Raw genomic sequence first — 13764 nt, forward strand, 5'->3', positions numbered from 1 at the left:
CAGGTCAGACCTGCAGGGTAGAAATGAGAGCCGACTGGCTCAGTGAAAGAGAGCGAACGTGAGTAGCAATAACTCAGTAGCTGTCTCGCGTGTCTTTGTTTCTCAGCACAGATAAAGCTCGCTGCTCCTTTGTAGCGCCTGACGGTGTGGGCCCTCTGTGCTCTGGGACCCTTTGTAGAGGTGTCAGATGAATCACTGGAGGGCTCTTTTGAAATCTATACAGGACGTGGGCAATCCAGGGAAGGGAAACCTGGAGAAAGTGTGACCTTCTGAGAAGTCTTTCACTTTCTTCTCGCAACTGACAGACTGCAGCTGTTCAGATTGGTAATGTTGTTCTCTCTGCAGGAGTCAGGTCTTAACATTTAAACAGCACTGGGCATGTCACACTGACAACCACATGCTGTACCGTCCATGATACTCGGCATCTAATAAAGGTAGTCTTTGTTTGACCTCAAGGATGAACAGGCTGTTTTAGTTGGATCATGTACTAGTGTTTTCCTTTGGGTCATATGTTACATTACTGACCATTTTACAGTTCAGTTAGATCTTTACATAATGTCTGAGTACTACTAATGAAACATCATGTCGGCTGCTTGGTTTGTAATTATGCTTTAGAGTGGCCTGCAATTACTGCACTTGTTATTGCTAGAATTTGTCTCTAAGGCCCTGTTTCCACCTGATATTAAAGGGATAGTTCACTTTGAAATTTAATTTTGGTATGTTTTAGCTTACCTCAAGGGCATCCAAGATGTAGGTGTCAATTTTGATATTTTTAGGTCAAGCTGCGTCCAAATGATCTGAGAGCGCGGGCGGGTATAGATATATACACTAGATGTCGCATTGGCTACGGTTTCGCAGTAGCCAATGTATGCGACATCTAGTGTATATATCTATACCCGCCCGCGCTCTCAGATCATTTGGACGTGGCTGTGTTCAAGAGGTAAAAACGATATAGGCCTAAATACTGTTAGTTTTCTCACACAAACCGCTCGTTTCGTGTCTTAGGCCATCAATGTGTACTTACGATGGGGAATTGTTTAATTTGGACGACGGGGAATTGTTTTAATTTGGACTGTGCATGCTCTTTGAGACAGTGACCATCGACCTGCATTATATGACTGACAGACAAGAACGGTTTGACCTAAAAATATCAAAATTGAAACTACTGCGGAAAAAAAGACACCTACATCTTGGATGCCCTTGAGGTAAGCTAAAACATACCAAAATTTAGTTTCAAAGTGAACTATCCCTTTAAGATGTGTTTGTCGATCTGATCACAGGTGGATGATGCTAAATACAGGTGTAAATGGAGTCTAAAACATTTTGAGCTTGTCCACCTTCGACCACTTCCAGAGGTAGTCGAAAACGCATTCACCCGGATTGCTTTCGTAGTGTAGACGCTCATGTGGTGTTTGAACAGCCACAAAGACCAACTTCTGACTTGTTGCCATGGTTTGTCCAAAAACATGGTATTCCAAACGCATCCAAAATCATGGTATTGCCATGTTCCATGGGATTATCTTGAATTTAGGATATGTACCATTTCCTAAAACATTGTATTACCATGGCACATGTCCTAAAAACAGAAATACCATGGTACATGTCCTAGTCCTAAAGCATGGTATTGCCATGGTATGTGGGAATTGCCATAGTATATGTTCAAAAACATGTTATTGTCTTGGCACATCCTTGAAACATGGTATTGTAGTGGCATGTGTCCTAAACATGGTATTGCTATGGTACATGTCCTAGAACATGATAATAACATGGTACTACTGCTATTGAATATGTGGGTCCTTCCATGTCAACTTAACCAGAGCTATATATACATAATACATAAATGAAGAAAGCAGAAATATTAAATGCCAGCTGATTTTATTTTAAAGATGAATGTCTGAATAAGTAACGTTGAAACAGAAATGTATCTTGTTTCCCTCTATTAGAACATGCCTGGCCAAAATGTTCTTTTTGCAAGTTTTTTTTCAGCAATTGTAATTTTGACCCCAGTGTAAAAAATAGTTGATTATACATAGTAAATATTTATCTAAGATTTCAATATTTTCACTTTCATCACTATTTTTGTTTGTATTTCTGTAGATTTATACAATAAAAAAAATTACCTGCGGATATTTTAAAAATTTAGTTGATTTGACACCATGTCCAAAATCATTGTTGCATGTCTAGAAAACAATGTTATTTTAATGTGCAGTGTGAGAAAGACAATCTAGTGTAAAGTGTTCCTCAACTTCACGGTTACCCACAGTGAAGGTTGGAAGTTTCGCGGAAACTGTTGATTGATTAATTCGGCGGGTTTTACAGAAGGAAGTGGAATAGAAGAGCAGGCGATGCTGTGTGTGTGTGTGTGTGTGTGTGTGTGTGTGTGTCCCCATCAGAGAAACAGAGACATCTCTAGGCCTGCCTGTTTATCTGACGGGTCTATTAAGCTCTCTGAAGAAATCAAATCCCTTCTGTCAGTCTGTTTTCTTCCCGGTTTCTTTCATCAACATTATTGTGTAGGTTTAAGAAACCATGTCGATCAAAAATGTAAATTTGTTTCGCATCAATTGGGCTTTTGTTTTGTAGCACTTTTTGATAGACAAGAAATGTGAATGTTTTTAGCCTTACATCATGGCTGTTGCTTGTGTCCCGTGCACTGGCTTTGTGGTTGTATCCACATATCCAGCATTTCATGCTTTACTGTTATGTCAACATACAGTGTGGGATTAAACCACTTGTACTTGAATGTTGTAATAATATCTGCATGTGTTCTAACTTCTATTCTCTTGTAGTGCAGCCATACATGTGAAACCCAGAAAAAAAAAGAAAAAAAAGAAGAAAAAAGATACTTATTCTTAAAGCACTTTTATGACCCTATTTGTGTTTAAGTAGATGCTCAACACACTCTTTAAGGCATAGAAGGAATATTATCATTCAATCTTTCATTCTCATCTGTGAATTTTTTTTTTTTTTTTTTTTTTCACTGTGAAACACAAAAGAATATATACTTATGCTAAGCAAACCAGGACTAAATGCATAATTTTCTTTATATAATCGCTGTCTAGCAATTAAAATGGTTATGTTAATCGAATTATTTTCAAATTAATCGCACATCAAATTTTGCTGAGAAATCACCCCCAAAATCTAAAGTCATTATTGTGTTAAATGAGACGAGCATTAAAAAGACATTACAAAAAGAAGCTTTTGTTTGATTCAACATCAAATTTACATAATTTACACACAAACTTTTATAGGTTATAAATGGGCATGATTTTGTTCTTCATAATATTATCTTCTATGTTCTGCAAAAGAAAGTCATACAGGTTTGAAACAACATGAGGGTGAGTAAATGTAAATAAACTAAAAAATAAATATATTTTGGGCAAACTATCCCAAAATATGAAATAATTTGTTTAAATGAAATTAAACTCTAAATAAGATACTAAAACTGCCAGTAGGTGGCAGTAAATGTCTAAATGCACAAGTTATTGAGTCATTCATTCGTTCAAACGGCAGATTCATTCAGGAATTAAGTAAATAGGTGTGTTTGACTTGAAGTGGCGCTGCGCAGACCGATCGGCGAATGACATCAAAGTATCATGAGAGCAATTAGAGGACAGTCTGCTTTCGAGATGATTCTCGCGGTACTTCAGACCACTAAATACTACTAAAGAACTTCTAAGCAATGTAGTTCCTTATGACGAGAGGAACCAGGTATGCTTGAGTATTCTGTTCTTTTTATGGTGAACTCATGTCCTGTTTTGGGTTCGTTTAGATGTCTTTGGTCCGTGTTACGTTCATATTTCGGTCGAACTGCACCAGAGTTTGTTTGGAAGCAAAAAGGTGGGTCTCAGTCCGCTTGTTTGGTGCGCAGCGCACCATGGGTTCAGATGGAAACATTTACACTTGTTAAAATGAACCGCACTAACAGAGCAATCGCACCAGCAATCGTTTTAATCTAACCAAACCTGCCAAGTGTGAACATACCCTATTCATTTTTAGTATGCATTGTGGCGTGTTCGCACTTCGCAGTGTGATACAGACTCTACTGCAGTGGGAAGTAAAGAGTAGTTTGTGCTCTTGTGTAGAAAAGTTGCCTAGACTCTAGATTAAATGCAGCGTCTGTTTCTCTCAATTTATGTTTACAGTATCTCAAATCATATAAGAGCAATGGATTAAAAATTAAACTCAGTTTCAAATAGGAGTGCAGCTATTCTGTCCATTTGAACAACAGCTGAGAGCTTTACATAAAACCTGGTTATGAGATTTATTGACTTCTGTCAAATGAAATCATGCCATCTGTAATGGGGAAACTTCTTACAAGGAATGAAACATTTCCAAGCGAACCACCCTGGAAAGATGCAACTTCTGATGGAACAGCTGCCATAGCAACAGAGCCTGGGTAGTGTCTGTGGAGATTATTATGGGATGAGTCATGGCAGAGTGACATGGCAGCTTGTTTGAATGGGTTGAATGAATGCTTGTTTCACAGGCTGCGTGTGTTCTTGTTTTCTCTCCAAGAATCATCCCCATGCATTATGGAACGGGGGATTAAAAATGTAACTGGGTTTATCCACAAGGACCAAAGATGATCCGCACTGTCCCGACTGTCAGGAGTACTAAATAATTTACAAATTGCTTTTGTGTGGATGGATGTCACTTTCTCTTTATCGACTCGCCTAACCTTTTCTTTACTGTTTTATTGTGCTTCTACTGTACCTTTTATGAGACTTCAGACAATTATTTATCTTTAAATGCTTATGTTATTTAGTACATTTTGCTGGCAAGATACTTAAGGGAAATTGAGCTAGAATTAACATAGTTCAACTACCAGTTATAAAGAAAAAGCCTGTCTTTAAATGATTTGTTAATGTGCTTTAGAGAGAGAGATTTGCTTGTCACTGTCACTCACACTGATACTCTGTATTGCTGTCTGAAAATGGGCAAGAAAAGAAAATAGTCCACTCACTTCGGCCAATAGTATATCATGTCACTTGCTCTTTTGAAATAAAGAGTTCAGTATACTCTAATCACAATACAAAGCTCCCCTCAGCAATCCACCAAGACCAGAGAAACTAAACTGCAAAAATGAGCCATTTGTCAACATGTCAAGTTGTCATCATTATGATGTTACAACCATGAGCACATTAATATATGACAGTCTTTGTTTACATCAATGAATCAGCATCTTGGCCCACTGAACAACACTGTTGGCCTTTGAGGCAAGCCAATCATAACAGAAGTCTGTTACATATACTAGAAGTCTTAAAGGTACAGTTGCAAAAATGTCATGTTTAATTCTAAGAGTCAGAGATATTGTGTTAAGGTCCTGCATTAAAATATATATTTTTTAATTTTACATAAGAAGCAATTTAGTATGTTGTTGTTTGTTTGGATTGAAAATCACATTATGACCTACTATATATATATATATATGAAGAGTTCAGATGCAAAAGCCTCTAAATGCCATCTGAAATTTTCTTATAGAATGATCATTTTTATCAAGCTCGTATATTTAAGTTCAGTAATTCCACTTAAATGACAATTAATAGGTAATCTTCATTGCCATTTAAGTGAAATTATTGAATTTAAATATATGAGCTTGATAAAAATTATCATTCTATAAGAAAATTTCAGATGGCATTTAGAGGCTTTTGCATCTGAACTCTTCATATATACATATATATATATATATATATATATATATATATATATATGTATATATATATATATGTAATTAGTACTTTACTACAAGGCTATAACCATGACAAAGCAAACTTTAGTAGTGGATAAATTTAGCTTGTAGATGTGTCAATTTTTCACACTAAAACCACCAGGGTTTATTGAGATGAGTAGGTGCTATATACTGTATACACTGTCTGGTGTCAGTTGATCTCCATAGTTTTAGTTTAAAAGCAAAGTTCAGACCTAATATAATAAGTGTTTAAAAGACACAAGTATGTAGATCGTACTGCAGCAAATTGCAATTAAAATGTCAAGTATCAGACGTCACAAAGGAAGAATGTTCTTGTTCAGAGTGGATCTCTCACACGGCACCAGCCAAAGCTTTGCATTCCTGAAATTCATTTTCAAGGTTTTCCAGAAGAATTCCTCAGTGTCAGCTTTTGCGCAGTAGCAGCAAGTTATCCAGTGACAGAAAGAGCTCTCTGATCTGACCACGAGGTCAAACATGCTTTTTTACAAAATATGTGGAAGTCTGTTGAGTTGCTGTAACAGATAAGGTGGATGTTAAAAGATCATATATAATATTTATGACTATAAATGGTCATTTAAATTAATTGCACAGCAGAAATGTACTTAAGTGATAATTAAACTTTCACACTATTAATATAATTTAAAATAATATATTTTTTATTTGTATATGGAGTATAATCAGGAGAATGTTATATAATTGTTTACAATAAATGTGTGCTGTCTTATTCTTAAGCGATCTTGAGTGTTTATAGAATACAATTAGTCACAAAGCTGCAATCATTGGCTTTGTTAAAAGACAGCTGGAACCAAACCTAAAACATGGCTTCACACTTTTATCTGGGCTTTTAAATATTTTAAATACACAAATTTCAGCACACAACTATCAATGCCATTATATCTCTATATTGATAAAATGTATGATTTGCATGCAGTTTGTATAAAAAAAAAATGTTGAGCCGGAACTCTGTACTTTAAAAAACTGTAAAAATTCTGGTATTGTTACATTTTTAGACGCATTACCAAAGTACTGGTACTTTTGACATCCCTTATTGTACTAATCAGTTTTCTGAAAAAGAGATGTGTTTGATAAATTAGTATGCGTAATATGACCCCATGTCTCCCTCTACAGGCTTGGATGACAGCCAGGTATCAGTGAGCGGCCACATCCTCCATCAGCGCAGCCATGCCTCCCCCAGCAGACATCGTGAAGGTGGCCATCGAGTGGCCGGGGGCCTTCCCCAAACTTATGGAGATTGACCAGGTCAGTTCCTATAGCTGACTATATCTCCTTGTATATGCATGCTTGTATATCTTACAGAAGTGCATTCTTGTTTTTTTTTACCATTGTAAAAAAAGGTAAATTCTGTCAATATTTAACCCACTTCTTGTCGTTCTAAACCTGTTTCTTTCCATACAATGACATTTCATGACCACGGCTGTTGATATCAGAAAACAAAACACCAATAAGGGACAACCAGTCCCCAGTAATTGTTTGCTCCACAGAAGAATAAGTCGTAGGGGTTTGGAACAACATTGTGAATAAATAAAGACTATTCCTTTAACATGTGAGCGAAAATGCCCTGCAGTGCATGTGTGAATGAATGATGATGAATATGTGCTATAAAAACTATTGGGACTAACCTTGGATAAATCCCCCTAAAGTACTTTATTAATCATTCATCTTTATTCTGCAATTCTTTATTCATTCTTTGTTGCTTTTTTGTTTTCCCGACTTGACTCAACCAAATGTTTGCTCAAAAGTTGTAGAAACTGATGTGAATGCAGCAGTTTTATTGGGAATGAAGAATGTTTATTAGCCGTAAAGAAATAAGGTAAAATATCAGTTCTAAGACTGGAGGAAAAAAACAAACATTTTTCTTGTTTTGTTTTGTCTGCTGCAGAAAAAGCCTCTCTCAGCCATCATTAAAGAAGTGTGTGATGGGTAAGTAACAAACCAATTTTTTGTGCATTCATACCAAAGTTTGTGCAAACTTGACATTGAAATGGACAATTCACGTGATCCGTGCAAATCCGAGGGGAATGTATATCTGAAGGGAACTGTTTCGAAGGAATTTTCTTTTTATCTTACCTTTGTATGATGCCTAATATATCTTATTCAGAGCAGTGCCATAACAGGTATGAAAGCGAGGTTGTGAGGGATATTGTGTTTTCAATGGCATCCGCTGTGTAAGCTCCCAGATTACTTTGGCTTCTGAAATTTTTGCATTGTTTTTTTAGCAGAACAATCCAAAAACACATTAAATAACAGTACAACCCACTGAAGAGATGCATCTATCCCTCACAGCCTCGCTTTCATTCCCGTTAAAAATCTAAGATTTCATAGCGCTGCTCTATAAAGTAGTGTTCGATATCACTTCGCCAAATGATTTCAGTTATTTCAAAGGTCCTTACAGACTACAACAGCAAAAGAACCAAAACCCACAATGACACTGACCAAGCAAATAAATATAGTAATCAATAGGATAAAAATGTCAAATTACTTCCATGTTTTTTTGCCAAAAAATTTGGTTTTATGATGTACGGAAAGCACATACTCTCTTTCTCTCGCTCTCTCTCCCACTCAAACGCACACGCAATACAGTACAGACACACACTCTCATAGAAACGTGTTGTCAGCATTGCTCTGACCATTTTATCAGTAAGAGTTAGCAACTTAAAAGCTACATGACATTTCTCACTAAGGTAATGACAACGCTGTTCTTGAAGCAGATAAACGTACAGTTTCGCTATAAGTAGAGACAACTAATTTGACTTTTGAGAGACGCACCGACTAAGGTAATTACTCTTACGCTTAATCTCTCTCTCTCTCTCTCTCTCTCTCTCTCTCTCTCTCCCTCTCTCCCTCTCTCTCCCTCCCAATAACTGCATTAATAACTGCAGTCTGCTATCAGTGGCTTAAGTCTCCATTACTAGCTCTAAAATTACGTTTGGGAATCAGCAACGGAGGCTTGGGATTAGATGCGTAAGAAATTAGTCCTACACACAAGAGCGTTTAAGGACACAAACCTGACAAACATCTTGAAATACATCATCTAAACAATGTTTTGAGGTGTGGTAACCATAGTACAAACGGAATAATTGACTCCAGGTCATTGAATTATTGAAAGATTACGCACACCAGATGTGTAACGGCTTTACCTCCTAGAGTGTGCATTATTTTTCTAATAATTCAATGGCCCAGAGTCAATTATTCCTTTCATGATATATAGAATTTTCCGAAAACAGTTTCCACTGTTATTTCTAAGAAATCCTTTTTTTTGCCTGCCAAGAGTTTGCATTATGCTGATATTGTTTTTGTTACACAGCAACAAACATCACTGTATAGCAATCTCAGATGTTTATCTGAATCTTCTCTGACTAGATGGAACTTGCCAAACCCTGAAACCTATTCCCTGCAGAATGCTGACTCGACCAACTTCTACATCACCGAAAAGGTTCATTTCAAAATCTTGAAAAGAAGCTGTATTGCTAAGCTCATTCGTTTCTTATAACAATACCTCTTCTCCTCTTATTTTTCTTTTTCTTTTTAAACCCAGAATCGCAACAACATCAAAAACGGCTCCATTCTGCGGCTTACTACATCTGCTGTAAGTAGCACATTTGAGTTTACTGATGCCAGAAATACATACTGTATATAAAGGCTACATCAGCAGGAGGAACCTGCCTTTATCCTCTGAAGCCCTGTCCCATCCAGCTGGGGCCTGTAATCCTTCAAATGTGAGGGGTGAAAGGTTATATCACCAAAGCTTCCTAAAGTGTCAGGCAGCAGCTGAGAAACGGTCTTGCATGACCTGTCAATGCGTAAATGTGCCCAGCTGTCATTATTTTCACTTCTTTTCTCTCTGCCGGATACAGAAAATGTTGGGATTGGCTCTTTGTTATAAAAAAATACATTGTCGTTTTGGAAACCCATTACATTAGAATAGATCTTTCATTCAGAAACTGCTTTTCTTATGACCTATCTGAATTTGCAGCTTGGGGATGATGGTATTTAAAGCTGATGTCTGTGACATTTGAAACCGTCCCCTCCAGCATAATGACAGCAAGGGCTGTTTCTCTTCCTGTGATGTTTTGCACCAGCCACCATTGATATTTAACAGTCATCAGTCCTCTGTGTGGCTTCGATAGGTTTCATTGAAGAAAGCAATGGTGTTCATGATTAAGCGTATTATGATGCTGTGTTCAGTTTCATTGGTGCAATCACAGTGTTTTGTTTTTTAAGATGATCAAAGCATGCAAGTTGAGTTTGAAGGGAAGAAAGATGGAAACAGTTGCCCCAAAAAGTTTTTGGACTGATTCCACACTTTAGAAATATATGAATGTTATTGCATTAGATGCAAAATATCAAAACAATTGATCTGAAAACAAATAATGTTTTTGCTTTTCACAGAACTGACTATTTTTGTGGTTCAGGATATCTAGATATTCCACTTACATCAGAGGTGGCTTAAATCGAATTTTTTTACTGAATATTTACTGAATTTTAAAATCTGTGTCAGATCATTCAAACAGTTTGTCATTTTGACAAAAACATTAGAATTTTGCTTAGTTTAGAAACACTTCCATAGTAAAGGATGCTAATAAGGTATAGGAATGAAAATAAAATAAAGCATCCTCACAAGATTAGACATGGGAATATTGTTCATTAAATGGAGTGAACAGATCTGATAAAACGAAAGCATGTCAGAAAATGTACAACCCAATCTATCAAAGAGACTGATAATAGTTATTTGTAGCTAAATATAGTAGCTGCATGTAGTTTAATAATGGATAGTGAAACATATAATTAAAATCTTGTTGAATGTCGAAACCATAAAAAAAAAAAAAAATTGTTACTTGAAATAAAATAAACTTTAACTGAAATAAAATGAAATAAAACACTTCAACTTATTATATTTCAGCTAGTTGAAATAAAATAGTCAACATTTCTTGGCAACATTTCTCCTTTCTATTTGATTGACTAAAATAAACTATAAATGAAATAAAAAAAACTATATAGGCATATAAAAAAAAAAAAACTGACAAAAAAAACTTTAACTAAAATTGAAAAGAAAACATAAAATTTAAGAATAAAAACTAATTAAAATTATTACTAAAAACTATGATAGTATCACAGTTATACTTAAATAACTCTGGTTCTCAAATGCAGTGATATTCATAGATTTTTTTAAAAGTGTGTCTTAGTTTGCCTAAAAAATATTTTTAGGGCCATGACAAATGCGGAAATGTATACTAACTAAATTAGTTTTTAATTTATTTGATTATAACTTGCAGAATATTTTATAATTAGTAATCGTCGATATTGAACACACACTGACACGCTAAATACTGAATGAGGCAATCATTGTTGATTCAGCGAGACAGTGATTTAGAGAAGTATAGTCTCACCTTCTTCCTTGAGTTGTGTGACTGAAAGGCCTGACCTCTTACATGAGTATCCGTCACCCTCTCATTAACACGCCTCTTCTGTGGCCATGGTAACAGGCCCAGATGGCCCAGCAGCTGCACGAGCGCATCCAGTCGTCCAGCATGGACATGAAGCTGGACGCTCTGAAGGATCTGGCCAACTCTTCACGAGACATCACCTTTGCTCAGGAGTTCATCAACCTTGACGGCATCTCGCTGCTCACACAGATGGTGGAGAGCGGCACAGAGTAAGTAACTGTTTGTTCCTCTGGCTGCCTTTCCTCCTGTCTCTCTGTTTTCATTACAGTGCTCTTGATATCCACTCATTGGTTTGTTGCCTTAGCAGGGCTTAAGCAAATTTAAAACCCAAATAAAGACTTGGCCAGTGACTTGCACCGTACGCTGTCCATTCAAATGTCTCAGTGAGATTCTGAGATGTTGTTCAATAGGAGTCTTCAAATCCCAATGAACTAAAATAAAAGTTTGGGGTCAGTAAGATGTTTTTGTTAAAGTAAATAATAGTTTTATTCTGCAGGGATGCATTCAATTGATTAAAAGTGACAGAAATATTTTTTTAGTCAAGTCACCTTTGTTTAAATAGGACTTTATACAATACAGATTGCTTTACAGTCATAACAGGAAAATGATATATTTCAGCTGGTGTTTAGCTGAAGTCAGTTTTGTAACATTTATAAATGTTTTTACTATTTAAAATAAATGTTGTTTTGAACTCTCCATAAAATTGATCCTCATCCACAAAAATATTAAGCACTAAGCAGCAACCGATTTAACATACGATAATGATAAGAAATTAGCAAATAAAATAGAAAACAGTTATTTTAAATTGTAATAATATTTCACAATATTGCTGTTATTATTTTCATAAATAAATGTAGCCTTGGTGAGCATAAGGGACTTATAAAAATAAATACATAAAAACATACCGGCTCCAAACTTGTGAAAGCTAGTAGATTATTCTCAATGAGAACAAAAACACAATGATTTGGCATTGGTAATACACAGTGCCTTAAAACACAACACAGCGACTCGCCTTCAAACATAACGCAACATGCTGTAAAACACAAAACTTGTAACCCAACACAACAAAGTGTCCTCAATCACAACACAAATAACAATGTTCCCTCAAATACAAAATGTGCTTTTAATCACATAAGGACACAACAGTGTTCCCTCAAAAACAAGTGTCTTTAAACACAAAACAGCTTGCTCTCTGACACAATACAACACTGGCACGTTGTTGTCTTGTGTTTGAGGCTACAGTGTTGTGTCTGAGAGGGTGTGGTGTGGTGTTGTGTTTTCACACACTTTGTTGTGTTTGAGGCTACAATGTTGTGTCTGAGAGGGTGTGGTGTTGTGTTTTCACACACTTTGTTGTGTTCGAGGCTACAATGTTGTGTCTGAGAGGGTGTGGTGTTGTGTTTTCACACACTTTGTTGTGTTTGATGACTCTTTGAGAGCAAATGTTGACACTTGTAGTATTTTGTTTGAATCTGTCCAATACAACACAACTCAATCACATCAGAGCTGCATCGTCCAAATAAACTGAAGAATTTTTATATCACAGTGGTCTGTTAATAATAGATGAAGTGTATACATTTCACTCCCTCCTCCAGTCTCCTCTGCGATATAAAGCAGCCGCGTGACCTGACCATTTCAGTTGAAGGTTAAAGCGGAGATAGACTATCTGCTGAGCTGGCACTTTTTCAACTCCTATACGGACGGTCCCATGAGGAGGCCGAGCTCTGCCAGCAGACACAAACTGCCTAAGGAGAGAGAGAAACATGGAGGGAGAAAACTGGGACTAGAGAAACACACTTAGAGGCAGAGTCAAGGAATAATAATGTACTATAGAAAAACAAAGGCGGCTAGGAAGATACACTTTCAAGACAGCTGGAGGGTAGAAATTGTTTAAAAAAAAGACACGGTTGTCTGTCAAACTGGATGTCTCCTCTACGGCTGGTCAACTTCACAGGCCTGTCCTTTTGTTTTCCGTTACATGCTAACCTAATTATGCCTGTCCTTGCTCCATTTGTTAAGGTCATACTATTCCAATGGCTGTTTTCATGTAGTTGTGGAAGAACATTTATCTGAATTGCCGATACATTAATTTTCTTGCATGAGCAAAAGTGATTTCCCTCTGGTGCTCGGCCGGTTAAGGGAAATTATGCTGCCGTTGGGATGTTGGTTTTATTTCACTGAATCAATAGCTGCGTTTTTACTTATCGGAGCACTGCGCCACCAGCTGAGGTGTTTCAACATTTCGGTACGCTGAAGAGCTGACCATGGAAATGATTTCCATGGGTATGTTTTATATAAAGCAGCTCTGTGTCAACAGCTCCTGACCTCAAAGAGCCTATGTGTGGGTTTCTATGCAGTCCTTTCATACCGTTAAGAATCCAAGTGGACACGCACATGCACACAAGTACACACTGTTTCACATTCTTGCCGTGGATTCCCGTTAGCCGCTGACCAAGCAATGATTATTCAAAAGACTTAAGCATGACGGCACTCTTGAGGATACAGAGTGAGTACTCTTACATCATGGGGCATGAATGCAGCCGGTTGAAGAGTTAGTGGTGTAGTGGCTCCCTCTACTGGTCATGT

General features: G+C 36.8%; 1 protein-coding gene across 3 annotated transcripts in view; it reads left to right on the forward strand.

The window, feature by feature from the left end:
• Nucleotides 1–13764, forward strand: part of elmo1 (engulfment and cell motility 1 (ced-12 homolog, C. elegans)) — an 87698-nt gene that overhangs the window by 29099 nt on the left and 44835 nt on the right. For all 3 annotated transcript variants that reach the window (XM_082187063.1, XM_082187062.1, XM_082187064.1), the window contains exons 2-6: nt 6842–6973; nt 7614–7654; nt 9095–9167; nt 9270–9320; nt 11218–11387. In XM_082187063.1, coding sequence (XP_082043189.1) covers nt 6896–6973; nt 7614–7654; nt 9095–9167; nt 9270–9320; nt 11218–11387 — 413 coding nt within the window. In that variant the 5' untranslated portion in view covers nt 6842–6895. The remainder of the gene's footprint in view (nt 1–6841; nt 6974–7613; nt 7655–9094; nt 9168–9269; nt 9321–11217; nt 11388–13764) is intronic.

This window comes from Leuciscus leuciscus (genome assembly GCF_965113295.1).
Source record: "Leuciscus leuciscus genome assembly, chromosome: 12".
In the NCBI taxonomy this organism is placed as follows: Eukaryota; Metazoa; Chordata; class Actinopteri; order Cypriniformes; family Leuciscidae; genus Leuciscus; species Leuciscus leuciscus.